Raw genomic sequence first — 20460 nt, forward strand, 5'->3', positions numbered from 1 at the left:
ACTATTATTACACGTGGAAACAATAATTCAATTTGTCTTCCAAAAAAGTTTCCAATTTATTGATCAATTTTTAACTTACAATTCAACAATTCTGCATTAATTCGAATCGTATTAATAATGTTTATTTTTGGATGTTTTCAGAATATAATATATGTATATTTGCAATAAATAAATGTATTAAATCAAATTAATAATTTTAAAAATATTTGAAAACAAATTTGAATAATAAGTGACATCTATTTTGTGATTCGCAACATAACCGAACCGATCTGGGTAACAGGTTGTAATGCTAAATGATAGAGGTCGCTCAATTAAATTTGATAAATGAACTTATGAAAATCAGGGCACTTTTAAAAATCTTACCCACTCTTGTGGAGAAATTACCACTCTGCATTAATTCGAATCGTATTAATAATGTTTATTTTTAGATGCTTACAAAATACAGTATATATAATATATGTATATTTGCAATAAATAAATGTATTAAATCAAATTAATAGTTTTAAAAATATTTGAGAACAAATTTGAATAATAAGTGACATCTATTTTGTGATCCAGAACATAACCGAACCGATCTGGGTAACAGGTTGTAATGTTAAATGATAGAGATCGCTCAATTAAATTTGATAAATGAACTTGTGAAAATTAGGGCACTTTTAAAAATCTACCCACTCTTGTGGAGAAATTACTATTCTGCATTAATTCGAATCGTATTAATAATGTTTATTTTTGGATGCTTACAGAACACAATATACATATATATATATATATATATATATATATATATGCAATAAATAAATGTATTAAATCAAATTAATAGTTTTAAAAATATTTAAGAAAAAATTTGAATAATAAGTGACATCTATTTTGTGATCCGGAACATAACCGAACCGATCTGGATGACAGGTTGTAATGCTAAATGATAGAGGTCGCTCAATTAAATTTGATAAATGAACTTATGAAAATCAGGGCACTTTTAAAAATCTACCCACTCTTGTGGAAAAATTACCATTTTACTAAAATTTATATAATCTACTAATGACCGTGGTTCTGTCTTTAACTAATTCGGCATAAGCGGCTTTGACATCGAAAACTCTGTTGTCCCAGATAGTCAATTTCAGACAGAATATTTCATAATCTGTATATGATTTTGTTTTATAACTTCCAAATCAGTTATGCCTTTTCTTTATGTATTTTATTCTAATAATTTGTATTGTGAATGTATTATGTATTATTGTTTGTATGAAATTCGCACCACTGTATAATGATTCACACTTTATATATTCGTGAATACATTTATTAATTAATATGAATTACATATAATTGATTAATAATTTTATAAAGTTACATCGAGATAACGTGGTTGGCTTTGGTTTATATTTATTGTTAAATTATTTAACAAAGAATCATCAGTTGAAATAATTTTTTGTTGGCAACATTGCGTCACTCTTTCCACCATTATGTTGGCTTGGTAGAAAAAGAAGTTTTGTATTTGACGGAAATTGTTCATTTCTTTAATAAGATATGTTTATGCAATTTGAAAAGTGATGGGAAAAATCCAATTACAATAAGGTGACAGTTAATTAATTTTTATGTTGTGATTAACCAAACATCATAAAAAGCCGGGATTTTGGACGAAAACATATTTTTCCGACGTTAAAAATAATATTGTTTGCAGTATTGTGTGGCAATACTATAATCTAATGAAGGATATTAATATTAATTTTACAAGTATTCATAAACAATCACTGTGTATATGACAACTGAAAATAGCATGTATTAAACATTAAAAGTCATGTATATCTATTAACACAAGATATGTTCAAATTTTATTATAAACAGGCCTAATTAAAAATTAAGGTAAATAATTCATTTTAATAAACTTTGCTTTATTTATAGCACTTATAAATTTTTGTTTTCAGAATGGATTCTGAAATTAATTCAGAAGTTAATAAACAACTACAGTGTGATAAAATTGAAAATTCATCAAATGAAACTAATTTACCTAATTCTGAGAATCCAATAAAAGTTTTGTTGGAGGAGAATGAATCCAAGAGTACTGTTGAGTCTGATCAGCAAGTTTTAAATTGTGATGAATCTGCAACCAGTGCTTCTGAAGTTAAGGATACTCAAGAAAGTAATTATATAGATAATAAAACAAATGACATGGAACCTAGTAAAGAATCTGTGACAGTAAATAGTGCACAATCTAGTGGTTCAAGTATGGAAGTACAGTCAAGTGAACTAGATTATTGTGATAAACTTAAAGAAACAACTGAAAATCAAACTGAGACAAATTTGTTAAATAATAGTGAAATATGTGAAGTAGAAGGTGAAGAAGATAAACCAATTGTTGAAAATACATATTTTACAGGTGATTCTGAGGTCAGCAATAAATTTGATAACACAAAAAATGATTTTAAAGGAAACATTGATGAAACAGTTAATATGGATGAGACAACATTTCCTGTATCAAAGCCTAGTGGTGATGATAGAAAAGTAGGTGCAAAAGAAAATGATGACCCAGACACCAATATTAATGAATCAGATAAAGATATGTTGGAAGATGTGAGTAGTCAATTTAGTAAGGATTTACAAAATGAGGACTATGATAAATTTCAAGATGATGTTTCTAATATGGATACTAGCCTTGAAGAGAAGGATAAAGTTATTGATAACAAAGTAGACAAAGATGATGAAATAGAAGAACACAGAGAAAATCCAGTTTTTGTTCAAGTAGATCCTGAAACAGAAAAGGATGTAGATGATAATGATAAAGACAACATTAAAATTGTAGAGACAGATCCAATAGCATCAGATATTTTTGATATTAATGAAGATAGGGAAAGTGTAGATGAAGAATGTATTATTCCAGATTCACAAAGAGAAATGACACAAGAAGAAAAAGATGCAGCTGCAACAATTACACCTTTAAGGGATATATCCTCAAATGAAACAAATGATAGTGCCACAGATGCAGAAAAATTAATTATTGTATCCAAATATGAAGAAGATGCTTTGCAAGTGTGCAATGTGTGCTTATTGGTGAGTAACACTTTTATTGTGTATGATGTTAAAATTGAAGTGAATTATTTGACAATTATGAGAAAACTACTACTTCCTATTAATAATTTTTAATTCAACTATTTCAGCAAAGAAAAGTGAAATATAAATTTGGAAGTGACTCTGATGATTTATTTTTGTGCGATGATAACTGTTTAAGTCAATTCAAAGAGAAGCAAGGTGGTAAAATACACATGTCATGGGAAGATGGTGGATTAAGGGTGAAAGATTTCACTGGACAGTTACTAGACCGACTGTGTGCATCATGTAATAAAGTAACATCAGATGTTGAGAACAACTTATCATGGGAGTTAATGGATTTTTGTAATGCCACATGTTTAACAAATTATCAAAAAGCACATTGTTCAACATGTTCCACTTGCAAAATTGCTGTCAGGATACACTGTTTGGGAAAATATTGTGTGAGATTTGGAAATGACACCAGACAATTTTGTACTAGTATGTGCTTGGAAGAATATAAAAAGGGACTAAAAGTATGTTCATATTGCCAACAAGATATGTCTGAAGAGGCACTTGGATTTGTAGCGCCAGTTGGGGACAAAGGTCAGTTTAAAGACTTCTGTTCACAAATTTGTATGGAAAAATATGATATAATGACAAATGATAGGCCACCCAAAGTTGAACCTGGCACAAAATGTTCAGTATGTCAAGAACAAAATCGTATAACCATTGAGTTTGAGTTAGACAAGAAATATTATTTTTGCGGTGAGCCGTGCTTTGTTGCTTTTGGATTTGTTAACAACGTGAGTTCAGGAAAGTGTGCAATGTGTAAACGATTTTACATCAAGGACGTCTTGGAAAAACATCAAATGTATTATGATAATGTATTGTACAGTTTTTGCTCAAACAGCTGCCAAAATATATACATAATTGCACACAGAAAAATTGTCCCTTGTAGTTGGTGCAAAGTTAAGAAATACAATTTTGACATGATCAGAAGATACTCCAAAGCTAGTCCACAAATCAACATGTGCAGTGTGAATTGCTTCAATTTGTATCAGCATTCTATTAAAGTAAGTATTAAATATAGTTGAGTCCGTTTAGGATGCCAAAGTTGGTACTAAAAAAAGCTGGAATATATTTTATTTAAATGTACATTTAATTTTTTGAACAGTACAACTTGTGCCTATAACTTTTTTATTACTAAATTTATACTCTGTGATAACTCATTAATCTAGAACCATGTTTAATTGACTTATGTTTGCTCTTGTTCATAATATTAAATATATGACATATTTAATTGACAATTAGTCATTGACAATCTCATATGTCATAATTCCAGGGCCAATATTCTAAGAAACAATTAGCAATAGTTTCATCTAAGAGAAGTAGAAAGCCTATAAAAGAACCTAGCTTAGAAGTGCCTCAAATACCGATTATAACTAACGTTCAAAGCCTTGCAACTAATGGAACTCCACTGCCAATTTCAACAAGGTCAAGAAGCAAAGGAGTCGCAACAACCCCGGTTTCTGTGAAAGTCAAACACCATTTTGTATCACGTCCAACTCCAATTCCAGAACAAAGGAATTGTGGAACAATGTGCAAAGTTAGGACTGCAAACAAGGGAACATTCTTAAAGCCTGTAATGGTAAACAAAGAAGTACAGACTGATGAAAGAGAAGCGGAAAAGATACTTATCCCAGTTCCTGTTCCCATATATGTCCCAACTCCTATGCACATGTTTACAGCCCCTGTGCCTATGCCAGTACCATTCCCATTGCCAATACCAGTACCAATATTTATTCCAACAACAAGAAACTCAGCTGCGGGTATCATGAAAGAAATAAAAAAAATTCAAGTAAAAATGCCCACAGATCCATATGAAGCTGAACTACTGATGATGGCTGAAATGGTGGCAGGAGAAAAGAAAGAAGATCCAACTGATTCTGAAAGTGATGTAGATGACACAGCTGGTGGTGACGATGGTACATTTAGCCCAGAGCCGGTGGATGCCAGCAATGCCTTCGGCGACGACATGTTGCAGATGGCTTTAAAAATGGCCACTGAGTTAGATGAACCGGCTGTAGATTTAGAAGGTGCCCTAACAGCAAATACTATCACTGCCCCTCAAGGTATGACAACATTTGTATTCTAAAATGCGTATGTAAAACATTGTTCATTTGAATGTTTTTCAGGAGGTGAGCAACAGACGGATGAAAGCGTTGACGATCCTCAGCCAATGCATCACATGTTGGAGAGACAATCGTTGAGAGGTCGTAAACGTGGCATGCGACAACCTAAATCTGGGGCGAAACGTGGTCGTCGTGTGTCTCATCATTCCGATATGCCTATCATGCAACAACAAGCTCAGCCTCCACCGCCTCCGGAACCTACGGAGAAGCCTGATGCCAACATGTGTCTTAAAGTATGTGATATATCAAAATAATACTATTAGGTAACAATTTTTTTTTACAGTACACTTTTGGTGTAAATGCTTGGAAACAATGGGTGACGACGAAAAATACGGAGCTAGAAAAGTCTTCACGCATGAAGCTTTTTAAGACTGAAATACTGCAGTTAACCGCCGATGAACTAAACTACTCGTTGTGTTTATTCGTCAAGGAAGTAAGGAAACCGAATGGTGCTGAGTATGCGCCAGACACAATTTATTATTTATGCCTGGGTATTCAACAGTACTTATTTGAAAATGGACGAATTGACAATATTTTTTGTGATTCATACTACGAGAAATTTACAGATTGCTTAGACGAAGTAGCAAAAAAGTTTTCTGTCCTCTACAATGATTCTCATTATATTGTAACAAGAGTGGAGGAGGAACATCTTTGGGAGAGTAAACAATTAGGAGCACACTCGCCCCATGTGCTTCTCAGCACTCTTATGTTCTTTAACACCAAACATTTTAATTTAACGGTGCGTATTCTTTAAATTTTATGTGTTAAATTACTAATAATTTTTCTTTACAGACTGTTGACGAACATATGCAATTATCTTTTTCTCATATTATGAAGCATTGGAAAAGAAATCCAAATCAACCAGGCGCATCAAAGGTTCCGGGCGCTAGGAACGTACTTCTAAGGTTTTATCCACCTCAGAGTGCTATACGTAAGTGGTTAAACATCGAATATAATCAATATTTATGGTACAAATTTAATTTGCAGAAAACAATGCCCGAAAAAAGAAGGTATATGAACAGCAAGAGAATGAAGAAAACCCTCTACGATGTCCAGTAAAACTGTACGAGTTTTACCTCTCCAAATGGTGGGTACATTTTGCGTTAATTTAATTTAAAAATCACATTCATGTATAATTTCAGTCCGGACAGTGTTAAAACCAGAAACGACGTGTTTTACTTGCAACCGGAAAGATCGTGTGTACCTGACAGTCCAGTTTGGTACTCAACCATGCCACTTCCCAGAGAAGCATTGGAGAAAATGCTCCACAGAGTGAAAATGGTTAAAGAAATAAATGTGGCTCTTCTCACCAGTTAAAATTTATACATATTGCGTTATATTTTATTAAGTTTATTAACAAAACAATCAATTGTGACTATTTTTATAGGTCGTTTTTAAATTATATTGTACATATTATAAGTTAAATAACAATTTGGTTATCTTATATACAATATTATCATATTGTATGAAGTATTTTCGTATTTTTTTGACCATTTATCATTCATTTACAAGAATATTAAATTTTCTCAAAAACAAAAATTAATTAAAAAGAATAAAGTTTCCATATTATATAGAATTTAAAATTATTTCTTGTAAGAAAATAATTTAAAAATGTCCTATATATTTTGTAAATAACTTGATTATTTGTACATATGTTTCCAAAAGAGTTTTGAATTTTTCCATATTAAATAGTATGTATTGTACATATGAAAAACTTTTCAGTTGCCAGTATTTTGTGTACTATTTTAGCAACTTTATATTAGTTTCTTTACTAATACGATTTTTGTAATATTTGTAAAAATGTTGAATAAATCTGTTAGTATAGATCTGAAATTTTCTTAAATATTACTTATTTATTATTTAAAAAATTTTACCAATGTACAAATATAAGAATTGAAATAGAAAATCAAGAAACTAGGAATAAACGTTCTACATAATTTTGGTCAGTTATTCAATGATATTACACATTTTTCTAAAAGATTTTTTATGCACCATCACTGTTCCATTCAATTCGAAGTTGAATTGTACATAAATTTTTGCAACTGGACAGTGCTTAATTAATTCGTTAGTAGAGGTTTCACCACGGCTTTGATGTTTTTCATCTTCAACCCATTTATGGCACTCTCAATTTAATACGATTTAAATGAAAAAAACAAACAATTAATATAAAAATTTTTATTGACAGTTTTATTATTTTTGACACGTAATAGTGTTAAAAATGTACCAATTTATAAAATGTAATAACTTAATATTTTAAAGCTATTATTGTTCACAAAGAAATAAAATATGATATGCTAGATTATAAAAACAAGGTCAATAATTAAACAGTATTGACAAGTTTGCAGTATATTGCCTATATATTTTATAAAATAAATACTAAATAAATAAGCCCCATAGTAAGATTACAAAAATCAAGTAAAAATGCTATAAAAAATTCAATACAAAAACAATTATCATTGTATATTGTATTTACAAAAATATTTTGATATAAACAATTGAGGATTATTTATTTGGTATATTACACTGGCCAATGATCAAAAAAACTTTTTGTACGCACTTGCCCTTAATAACTTTTGATATGCTAAATCTGAAACTGACAATATCACCTACCATTTTTTACATTCATCATTTAAACAAAAAAAATTAAGCATACATTAATATAAATGTGATTATAATTGGGCGATTTCATTATGAACAAACAGTATTTTTCAGGGTGAAATTTCAACATATCATGCTTTAAAATTTTATCACTGAAATATTAAATGGAAGATCAGTGGTAAATTGAGAGGTGGTTCATTGGCAATTAGGCAAAAATTATAATATCTTTAAAAAAATCGATAAAAAATTTGGTATTAGCCGCTAAAAACATTAAAAACATTTTCCTTATAAATTATAAATCACAGTATATTTTTGTGTTAAAATGAAATATTTTCAATAAAGTGGGTTGGTAGACAAAAAGGCGAAGATCAAATATAGATTCAGCATAAAAAAACACAGGAGGAATGAGATATTCCTATTAAAAAAGTTTTGAAAAAGTTGTTTTCGTTGGCCTCCGTTATTAATTACACTATCGACTTAAATCATATACTAACTGCCCACCAATTCAATTCTCCGATATTTTTTTCTTTTATTTGATACAGGGTCCTTAAAAAGCACTGGATCTAATCTAAGTTTAGACCTAATTAATGGCATGTAACCAAACACTGCAGCAAACGTATTTAAACAAGTTTGTCTTTGGATAAAATGGTCTGGATCGTTCCAGGGGGACCAGGTTCCGGCGCTCGATTGTTCTTTGTATTGTTTCCTTTGAGTAACTTTAATGGGTGGTCTTCTTGTTACATGGCTTACCAAAAAATTCATCAGTATATCTTCACAATTCTGACTTTGCTCCACTGTTTTATGGAGTAAGGGACTTAACCAGGCAGTATACAAATAATTGTAATATCTATGATAAAATGCGGCTCCAGTTAATACTATTGAATAATCATTGGTCCATTTGGATGTATAACCCCATGTTGATTTAGAATCATCCCAATAATGTGACCGAGCCGGATAGCCTACAATTCTTTCCGGAAAGTGTTTCCACACTTCAAATGCGAAATCAATCTCCTCCGTGGTTAAAACCGAATCCTCATCCAGAGATAAGACTGCTGAAGTTACTATTTCAGGATGAGGATAAAATCTTTGCGAAATACTAGATTTTGCTTGCTCTGTTCCTTCTTTGTTTAAAACGGGTTGTACAATGTGGAGAGGAACTTGGGCAGGCAAAACCGGCCAACGATATTTATTAGGGGGTTTCTTTTCGTTGGACCACACTATAAGTATTTTCGCTATATATTTACTTTTTCCTACATAACTCACTAATTTATATAATGGAGATGTATTTGTCAGTTGTATTCCTAATTGGCAATAAATAACCGCTGTATATCCATCAACGGCACTTTCTTGGACATGGAATGGAAAGTCATCTTTGGTATCGGAAAACGTTGATAATGTTACTAAAGCCCCCGGAAAATTATTCCATATCAGTCTGTCACGCACTGGTTGCCTGGGTAGCCTTTCGCGGATGATCTCGAAAGTGGTATAAACAATTTTCTCGATCGATGAAAAATACCTGTCCCACAACATTTGAGTTTGCTGTCTTAACTGGAGAATTTTACTAGGAGACAACGAACGCACGATGTGAGGCACTTGAAGTAATAGTCTTTCGTCGGCCCATACAACCGCTTTATTCCAATCGATTACCTCCGAAAACGGCAACGACCATCCATTCGATAACAGTACTGGTATACAACCAGCTTGTAGAGCTTCTAAAAATCTAAACGATCCCAATCTTCTACCTCTTGGAACCAAGCAGAATGTAGCATTCTGCAGCAGTGTTTCATAATCATATCTGAAAAATATTTTTTGTTCAATTGAACTTGATTTGATCATATCAAACAACTTACTTGTCATATTCTTTATTATCTTCATCACACCTCTCATCTTTCATTTCTTTCCAACTTTTTCCATGCTTACATGTAGTGACCATAATCATGTCTTTTCTATTGTGCAAGTGGTATAAGGAATTTCTTGTATCAGAACCAATTCCATGAACATACCTTTTACCTTTAAAGGCTAAAAGATAAGTTTTCTCTAATGGAAAATTATTTGATAAAACAGAACCAGGTTCCCCTCCTTTCTCTGGATGAATTTTGTGAAAAAGTGGAAGACTAATGTCAAACCCTGGTCTGATATGATTTTCGGACATGCTTGCTTTAGCTAAAATAGCCTTTCCATATTCAAAGTCAAGATCATTTTCTGTGTAGTTGGGCCAAGTGCCCGAATACAAATTAAAGATGACATGATTAAGGCCATTGTTCCAATGAGGTAACCGTTGAAGTCTGGTTTGCATATTTCTGACATAATCATTGCTTAAGCGATCTCTGTCTAATGTGTCAGTACTCAAAACAAATAAACATGCTTTCTTAGGATTGGCAGTATAGTATCTTGATTCCAATATAACATTTAATAGTTTCTGGTAGGACGGACTAGGCACTCTATTTTCTTCTTGAGGATACACATAGACTTTAAAATTATTCTCACATTTAGAAAAGTCAAAACAAGTCTCCATTCTACACCTGATTTTATTATTCACTGGTATATGGTTCTTTTCTCTAACACCTACTAGATATCCAGTCTGTATACTATTTATATTGACAAATTCTGAAAGGTTTTCTATTGTTAAAGGCAACTCTGGAATACGTTGTAAACGGTAACCACCGAAATACCAAAATGCTAGAAAAGCACAACATATAAAAACCAATAAATATCTTCTTTTAGCTTGCATTTCTACTGATTTTCTTCACATAACATCAAGTTATTTTATGTTATATTCTTATACATTCACATTTATTTATACACTGAGTCATTATTGCATCCATTTCAAGGATTATTGTTATCAGATGTACAATTAATAAAACACTAATAACTACGACATTATTTAACCTTTAACAAACTTGTACGTCAAATTTGACATTTAACACGGACTGCCAACGACAGAACAGCAACGTTTAAAAATATTTAATACGTGACAGAGTTGTCAGATGATATTTTTTATTTTTTTTTTTTTTTTAATTTTATTTTTAAAATTTCGCGAATATTAATGAGTATTTTAAAATGATTTTTTTCTTTTTTCTTAAAAATATTTATTTAAAATTTAAAAATTCTTGCGTAAATAAAGATTTAAATAATATTTAGACAAATGTTATGAATTTTACTAGAATAAGTAATAAATTTGCTAAAACATCTCAAAAAATTTTGACTTCAAAACATCTTCAAAAATATAATATTCCGAATTTGAGGGAAACCAGTCCAATCTGGCAACACTGATGTTAGTGCCATTCTTACGTCTCTATTCCATGTTTACAAACAGTGATTAATGCAAAATTAAATGCTAATCAATGTGTAATTGTACTGATTATTTTATGTTAATATTTTCACTGTTATATTAACACTTTGTCTTAAGTTAATTGTTTTTCAACTGGTATGTTTTATAAAGTAGTAATTTTTTAACTTGTATTTTAAATTAAATAAAACACGCATAATTAATTATATTTATATTTCATAATATTTACAAACATAATATTCAAAAATATATACTATTATATACATATAACTAAGCCGATAATCAAGTTAAACTTACAATACCAATAAATAAATGTGTCCCGTAAAATTACCCAAAAATTAAAAAAAAAAATAAAACAGCAGTGAATCATTAACTCTGATCCAAGTTAATAAATCTCGTCGTATCTCAGATAACAAAGAACATTTTCACCCCAATAATTTACTATAGTCAAAATACTATTATCGTATTTGCATTATATCCTTCTGTTCTGACATCTGTTAACGACTAGAAAACTATTACATCGCGATGTTGCCTTTTTTAAATACTATTGTTTCGTGAGCCCGTTAGGCTAATATTGCTATCACGAAGTATAGATATAAGGAGTCCGAACGGTATAGGCTCTTCCGCAGTATTCGTGGTATACAATATTAAATCCAGATCATAGTACTCTTTTCTGCCACTGGCTGCGCAAATGTTCAGGACGTACCGATGTTATTATTATTATCACACGTAAGTACGCGCTGGCTCGCGAATGTTGAAATTATTAAAATTATAAAACTAAGTATAAAATATTAATTTAATTATTTTAATTTTCAGAACTGTCAGTATCAACAAGATTACCCGCGTAACGATTTAAACGAGTACTTCTTCAAAATTGGCGCGCTCTACCGGCAAAACATTCTGTCCCCTAAAATGCTACCATTTATTTAACATTACGTTCGGACTCCTTATATCTATACTTCGTGATTGCTATTAACCAGAGACAACATGTTGACTGAAATAACCTGAAGATATCTGTAGTAATAATCTACACTGCAACTGTTTTACTGTAGATACCTAGAGAGTTTTATGTAGAACCTGTGATATATCGTATTCATTGTTAAGAAAGTTTTGTTTCATTATGAACTATGTGATTTATATGTGGAGGAGGATATTACAGAATTCATAGACAATCTTCTGGATTCATATGAGTGCATGATAAATTTGTATATTTTCTTTCCCAGAACTAATTGATTCATTAAACTTCCAATTTTAATTTTTAATAATTGATAGTCACATATACGCAAAAAACTGATTTACTATAATTGATAATTATGATAACTGAACTTAAAGATTATAAATGTTTCTCGATTTGATTTGTAGTTGTAGTATACAGATAAGATAAAAAAAAATAAATAATTTTTTATAAAGAAGAGGGATACGAACCTTTTTTGGAATTAAAACCGATGCAACGTGTGTCTTGCGAGAGCGCTTTATAATTAATATTGAATAAATCATTGTTAGACCGGAACCAAGTCTTATTTATATGACCGGAACACAGAGCGTGTGTATATAGGGTAGAACGGAAGTTCCTGTCTATAGTCGTTAACCTAGCAAATACTGTCTGGACAAAACTAGAGAAGGGACTATTTACCTCAACATATACATTTACAATTAACTTGACTTTCGTTTAAAACATACGGAACGTTAATATAAATATTTTGGCATTATTTTTTAAACAGCGCCATCTAGCACAATTTACTAGAGATAAGGATTTGACAGCGACAGCAGCCACATCTTTGTAGTGGTTGATGCATTGAGAAGATTGCGAGTCTATAATCCATGTTGACAATGGTTGACTTGACTGAAAATATGGCTGTAAAATAACCAAAACTCCTTTGTTCCAATGAAAATGTTGAAATAAGGAAAATAATACAAGAAATTTGGGGTTTGCACGAAAAAGCACGGTTTAAAATGAGTGATTCATTTATGTGGCTAAGTTTAATATAGTGTCCGCGAAGAGAACTGTTTCGAAAAACGAACAGGTACAAGACTGAATGAATTTTGGGGTTTCATCAAATGGTAAGTGGCAAAAACTACTTAAAATAGAGTGGTGCATGATTTGGTTCTTTACATCTTTACAGATATAGCACGGATACGGGTGGACGATTTCTATCTAATGGTTGGCCATCAACCTCAAAGAATTTAGCAATGCTCTAGAGATGTCTAGTGCTATACTGGTAAATGCAGTAAAAATGCCGATGTCCCGTACACAACTATTTCCAGTCTCATCACATTCATATATACAAGAAGGGGGTGGTTCAAGTTTGCCACCTCTAAAGAACATGAAGGAACAGAGTCCACCGGCTGCATCCACAGCATCTTCAGCTAACTCAGCAGGGTTACCTGAGCTCTCATCAGTGAACTCATGTGCACTGCAATGTGTACAGCCCCACATTACTCGTAGTATAACAAGTTCTGTACAAGTAAAGCCACCCACCACAACTGCAGTTACCACCATGGACTGCCAAACTAAAACTACCATGGTGGCTACCCCTGACCAAGTAATGAAACTTTATATGAACAAACTTACCCCATATGAACATCACGAAATCTTCACCTACCCCCAAATATATTTTATAGGAGCTAATGCCAAAAAACGACCAGGAATTATTGGTAATCCTAACAATTGTGATTATGATAATGACCAGGGATCCTATATCCATATTCCTCATGATCATGTAGCATATAGATATGAAGTGCTTAAAGTGATAGGAAAAGGCTCTTTTGGGCAAGTGGTTAAAGCGTACGACCACAAAAAGCATATGCATGTTGCACTCAAGATGGTGAGAAATGAAAAGAGGTTTCACAGACAAGCACAAGAAGAAGTACGCATCCTAAAGCACCTCCGCAAGCAGGACAAAGACAACACCATGAACATTATTCACATGTTAGATTCATTTACATTTAGAAATCATATGTGCATAACATTTGAATTGTTGTCTATAAATTTGTATGAACTCATAAAAAAAAATAAGTTCCAAGGATTTAGTTTGCAACTTGTGAGGAAGTTCAGCCATTCATTGCTTCAATGTCTGGATGCCTTAAATCGTAATAAAATTATCCACTGCGACATGAAACCAGAAAACATTTTATTGAAACAGCAGGGCAGAAGTGGTCTTAAGGTATGTAGTTTAATATTTATTCTATGGGTTGTATTTGTGTACATATCAAAAAATTATTGGTATGATATTCCTATCAATTTGATGATAATGTAATAATTATTAGTAATAAGTTATTGATTATTTATCTATTGAATTGTTATATACTTCCTGTAGAAACATGGGTGTCAGGAAAATATTATTATAAGAATATTTCATTATGTATATTCATCATTGTATAAGTTTTCAATATAATTATTTATTTATTAACAACAGTCTATATGATAGTATTGGGACAATCAATATGCAAAAGCCAATTTCAAGCCAATCTATTGTTGCTTGGGCCAAACTAGTTAGTTAAGTAATTTTGTTCCGGGCAAAACCAGATTTATTTTATTAAATTGTTTATTATTTATTAAAGTAACAATTCATTTTTTACTAGTTTTCATTTTAGAATTAAATTATATTAGCATAGATAGTTTGATGTTTAAGAGCTACAGTTTCGATTTAGCTTTTTTCCTTGTGATTTAGGATTGATTAATTTGCCATAGGTGAAAATAGGCTTAGTTTATTTATAAATATAATTAAGTATAATTTTTAGAATAACATATTAATCAGTAAGTGCAATAATAATTACTGAAATATTTATATAAATATATATATTCATAAATATTGTGATATTAAAACAACTCCAAATATATATCCTCTTGTGTATCCTAATGTGAGGTTTAGTACCCAATTTCCCCGTTTTACATTTGAATATTATTTAAGGTTGGCCATTTTTTAATTTTCTATATACTATATTCGTTTTAAGACGTATTTATTTATAACATTCTGTATCGCGATATTTAACTAATCAATATGCAAAGGCAGACTTCACGTCGAACTAATTTTGTTTAGGCAAAACTAGTCAAAGTGATTTAGGATTGACTAATTTGTCATAGGCAAAACTAGGCTTATTTTATTTATAAATGGTATGCAAGTATTATTCTTAGAATAATATATTAGTATGTATAGTAAAGAGAGAGAAAAAAATATTTCATTCTTACTCAAAATTTTAATCAACAGCTTTCAAGATTAATAATTATTTTAAAATAAGGATCATTAAATTTGTATGTTCTTCTTGTATAATAATTGGGGTAAAAAGTATAATCCTCTTGTATATTGTAAAGAAAGTATAGTCCACAACTTTTCTCAGTACTTTCGTTGTGGGTTCATAATATACTGGTGATTTAACTTATTCATTAGATTAGATATTTATTAGATTTGAATTTTTAAAGCAGTTATAATTAAAATTACGTTTCTAGTATATTTTGAACAAAATTTCAACTTCGGTTTCACCGGAAGTGACATCAACTTTGTTATTTTTAATGAAACACCCTGTATATTTTTTGATTCTTAAATTCTATATGTAATTATAAATAAAACGGCCACATCGTAACTAAACACAATAGTTTTTGAGTTATTAATTTTTTTGTTAAAAAATTTATTTATGGTCTAACTAAAATGTCTGTAAAGCTACCACTTGATCCTACTGAATTTTAAGAGAGACATCATGTACGACAGAGACATTAAAAGTCTGCAAATTTGCTTCCTAGTGGGAATCTTTTACTGTCTCTGTCATACATGATGTCTCTTTCAAAATTCAGTAGGATCAAAGACTTTTCAATCGGTATAAGGAGATTCCATCATAAATGTGACATATTGTTGTCACATACAAAACAAAATATACAACTGTATTTGTTTCCTTTAATTGTAACTATGGTAATGGTAAACATTTTAAAGATTTGATTTTATTCTTTTTTAGGTAATAGATTTTGGTTCGTCCTGTTACGTTCAAAATCGTGTGTACACATACATTCAGTCAAGATTTTACAGAGCACCAGAAGTGATACTAGGGGCTAGATACGGAATGCCCATCGATATGTGGTCACTAGGATGTATTTTAGCTGAATTATTGACTGGTTTTCCTCTACTTCCCGGCGAAGACGAAGCAGATCAGCTAGCCTGTATAATGGAATTATTAGGAATGCCCCCTCAAAAATTGTTAGACGAATCAAAACGTGCAAAGAATTTTATAAGTTCCAAAGGGATACCACGCTACTGCACTTGTTCAACCTTAGCAGATGGTACTGTTGTTCTGAGCGGCGGCTTGAGTCGAAGAGGTAAACCAAGAGGACCGCCAGGTTCGAAGGATTTGCATCGCGCCTTGAAAGGATGCGATGATCCGTGGTTCATAGATTTCATCGAAAGATGCCTGGAGTGGGATCCCGACAACAGGATGACACCGGCACTAGCCTTGAGGCACACATGGCTAAGGAGGCGACTTCCGAGACCACCGAACGAGAAAATTGAACAAAATAGCAGCGGTGCACAAAGGAACACACCTACCGGCCAAAGAACCCCTAAATCTAGTTCAGGCTCAACAACAAGTAGTACATTATTTACCAGTAACAAGGTTCGTGTACAACTAAGTGATGATCGTTCCGCAACACTTCACTCCGGAAAATTACCTCCAGTTACATAGCCAACTTTTAGACTTCCCCAATGCCCACATATAAGTTAGAATTTAGTAAATCATATCGTGAGACTGTGGAACATTTACTAGTGTTGGAGTGTTATGATAAGTTTAATATCTGGCTGTTTTGTCTGTCCTTATAATCTGTGTTGTCTTTTCATGTTTGATATTTATTGGTCATATTTTAACTCATGTCTCATCAACATTTTTCCTCTTAGGCTTGTAATTCGTAGAAGTTATTTTCCCACAAGTGTAGTCTGTTGCTTTTTAGAACTATATGTACATAACAACAATTTATCACTGGTAATTATGAAAGTATCATATCATATTTTTTATTCCTACCTTCCATTTATATTATAAATTACACCAGTGTTTTCATTTTTGTGATACATACACGTCAAATTTTTACTTTTAGTTAGCAAATTTTAAATTCGTCCTATGTTTTTACAAACATAAATTTCTCGGTATTTTCCAAATAGTATTGAAATATCGTTGTGACAAACGTTGTGACTTTTGATTAGGGGCGTTCCAAAATCACCGGTAAATAATAATCTTAAATTACTAGTGGTATCTCAAGTTATATTATCCTTTTTCTTGTTTAAATAATTAATTAAAGGAGCATTATTTAAATTGAAGTAATTTCTGAAACTGACAGAGGACCATATGTCTTAAAATACCACAAATTTTAATATTTAACGATGATTCTGAGAAGCTTTTGAGTATTTTAAATAATTTTGACAAATATGATTTTTACATATTACGTTAACTATTTCATAACTTCCATTTGACAAAATTATCTACATGAATGTGTAAAAAGTAGAATCTATGATTTATTGCAATTTCTATGCATTTGTCATTTATAAACTAAATTTATTGCCTGCCTATTTAATCCTTAACGTCGCTAGGTCAATAAATGTGTAAAATTTTGAGTGATATTGACTACACGTAGCTAGAAGGAACCGAATTAATTTACACATTTTAGCTAATGTTGAGGAAGAGAATGACGTCTGAGCTGGGACAAATCTTTGTGATTTTTTTAATTGAAAAACTATATACATGTTTGTTGACATGTTGCCTATGTACAATGACATTTTAGTACCAAATATGTAAATTCTAGTTTTTGCATCTAAAATGAATTTGTTGCTCAATTTATTTTTGCATTTATTATTAATAAATAATGAAAAATATAAAAGATTTATTCAATTCATACATTGTATATTTATATTTTATAAATATTGCAATATTTTATTTCAATCCTGTGTGTTTTTTAATAATCTTTCTGTGTGCAGTACAACATTTTAAAGAAATTTAAAGTACTCTATATATATTTAGTTTGACAACGACTATTTTGATCTGATGAATGGCCTATTTTGGAGTCAACTATTACTATTAGAAAGAATTGAACAGAATTTATATATTTTGTTGATATTGCTTGCCTGATCAAACCTTAATTAATTAGTTATTATTGTAACAAATTGTACAAAGTATATCTAAAATATCTAATGTAAAGCAGTGGTCACATTATTTTTTGTTTTTGTTGCAATTCAATGGGTTACTTAGATGAATTCGACATGATTGTACAAACAAATTAGATGACAACATTTAAGTTTTACCTTAATTTTGAGTCTGAGGGAAAATTAGTTATAGAAAACTTGGCCAGTAGAGATTATGATGAACATAAATAAAATATGTCATTTCTACCAGTTTCAAATAGTTTTTAGTAGTTATTTACAAGTAACCAATCTGTTTTGTATTTGTCTGAACTCCAATAAGTCAATTTATATGAAATTTAAAATTTGTTTAATCAATTTTAGAGACGTTTAATAATTTAACTGCATTAACTTTAATATATTTTAAGATAAAAATTGTTTATTGGAGTTTATACACATTATCTAGATGGTACTAATATTGTAACTTTCTTTTGTGTTAACTATACAAGAACTGATAATATATAAAGTTTCTTAGTACTTGTACAGTTAATTGTAAATATATTGAGTACTATCTAGATACTGCAATTAAAAACAATCTGGAAATTTCAAATAGGTTAGAAGGAACAAAAATAAATTCATTTATTAAAGGGATGAGGGTTTGAACTCTTCTAAACATTATCTGGATATCTGATAACATGAACATATAGTTTCTAACATGCTTGAAAATTGAGCAATTACAAAAAGTTATTAAGAGTGAAAACCCTGCCGATTTTTGGTATTAAAGTGTTACTTGTCAATAATTTTATAAGCTGTATATACAGGGTGTTTGATGAGATACTAATTTAAGACCTTTGTAAATAGTTGTGTCGCTTGGCATAATTTCTTCATTGCGTATGTGATAGTTGCTTAATATTGACGTTTTTCTTATGTTTGTTGTTATCTTTTCTGGCTGTGTTCAGATAGTGCCTATAGCAATGAAATTTGTATTACTAATTTGCACTGTAAGTAGATTTTACATGTACATAAACTGACTGCTATACTCTTTAAAAATAAATGAGTTTGGCTTTATATTGACTGCGGTCAAGAGGTGTGACACATTATTTTTATCGAAACTGTTATTTCGAAATGAATCGGAGTTTGATAGCATGATAGCATAGTATGAATGTGTGAGTATATGTTGCAAAACAAACAGCATGCTTGAACATTATTAGTTCATTTAAACAATATTAATTTAAAAGTTATTAAATTTACTTAAAATTCATATTCATTTTGTTGATTAAAATAAAATCTATCCTTACTGCCAGAAGTCTACTGATTTGTCAATTATAAATATTTAGATATATTTTATTATTTATGCAATACGCAGGTGTGTAGTATGTTTGTAATGTTTTATTTGTTTAATATGTTTCCTAGTATGAATTTTAAGTAATTTTACATGAACACTGCACAATTCATAAGGTAAAAGCTGAAGGGTTGACAATCTTATATTATGATCTCTTCATAAGCATAAAATTATATTAACATAACAAAAAATTATGGACTGCGGTTGGAATATTTAACTGAATAAAGTATAATTCAGCTTTTACTAGTGATTTTTTTAGTTATGTTAGTTTTCTAAGTAATAGTTTGTAGTTTATTGTAAGGAACTTAGGGGCCTGTTGTGCTCATTTTGTACATATTGAATTGGCCCCATACTGCCGTATGCGCTGCGTAAGGGCTTGATCTCTTTTTAATGTTACTTATTTTGTATTGTTTCACAAATGATAATATTATGATCTTTACATATTATTTTTTAAGGACGAACATCATAGACTGCTCTTAAATATGATTAATTGTTTATTTTGATGAGTTAACTATTCAAATATTCATGTTGTCTAAATAATTGTTCATCAAATTTCAAATCATCTACTGCATATACCATCAAATATTGTATAATTAGATCAGTCAATAACATTTTTATTTATTTGCAGCTAAGTTTAACTAACTGTTTAATTCTAGCAATTATGTGATTGTATGTCATGTTTATATATCATACTAATAGGATTTCAATAAATCTTTCTTTATTATAATTGTTTTCATTTTATTCTCGATTTCCCGACTGAATTTTGAGAGAGATCATGCACGACGAGACTGTAAAAGTCTGCAAATTTGCTTCGTAGTGAGAATCTTTTACCGTCTCTGTCATGCATGCTATCTCTCTCAAAATCCAGTAGGGTCAAAGGCTTTCCAATCGGTATAATAACGTTTATTAATTATTTACATAGGGTAA

At 30.7% G+C, this 20460-nt stretch overlaps 3 protein-coding genes across 3 annotated transcripts; 2 read left to right on the forward strand and 1 right to left on the reverse strand.

Moving 5' to 3' along the window:
• The first annotated feature begins 1489 nt into the window (after positions 1-1489).
• On the forward strand, positions 1490-7040 carry LOC109603947 (zinc finger MYM-type protein 3-like). The gene is made up of 9 exons (XM_020020494.2): positions 1490-1860; positions 1923-3045; positions 3153-4097; positions 4367-5156; positions 5220-5449; positions 5500-5955; positions 6009-6147; positions 6204-6303; positions 6359-7040. The coding sequence occupies exons 2-9, from the start codon at positions 1924-1926 to the stop codon at positions 6531-6533; spliced, it is 3957 nt and encodes a 1318-aa protein (XP_019876053.2). The 5' UTR covers positions 1490-1860; position 1923; the 3' UTR covers positions 6534-7040.
• A 336-nt stretch (positions 7041-7376) lies between these two features.
• On the reverse strand, positions 7377-10726 carry LOC109609672 (exostosin-1). The gene is made up of 2 exons (XM_020008963.2): positions 9665-10726; positions 7377-9609 (listed from the first exon to the last, which is right to left on the reverse strand). The coding sequence occupies exons 1-2, from the start codon at positions 10543-10545 to the stop codon at positions 8304-8306; spliced, it is 2187 nt and encodes a 728-aa protein (XP_019864522.1). The 5' UTR covers positions 10546-10726; the 3' UTR covers positions 7377-8303.
• Positions 10727-12878: 2152 nt separating this feature from the next.
• LOC109609391 (dual specificity tyrosine-phosphorylation-regulated kinase 2) lies at positions 12879-20260 on the forward strand. The gene is made up of 3 exons (XM_020026086.2): positions 12879-13164; positions 13227-14267; positions 16051-20260. Exons 2-3 carry the CDS (start codon positions 13305-13307, stop codon positions 16768-16770), a joined length of 1683 nt encoding a protein of 560 aa, XP_019881645.1. The 5' UTR covers positions 12879-13164; positions 13227-13304; the 3' UTR covers positions 16771-20260.
• The last annotated feature ends 200 nt before the right edge of the window (positions 20261-20460 follow it).

The sequence above is a fragment of the Aethina tumida genome, chromosome 1, assembly GCF_024364675.1.
Source record: "Aethina tumida isolate Nest 87 chromosome 1, icAetTumi1.1, whole genome shotgun sequence".
NCBI lineage: Eukaryota > Metazoa > Arthropoda > Insecta > Coleoptera > Nitidulidae > Aethina > Aethina tumida.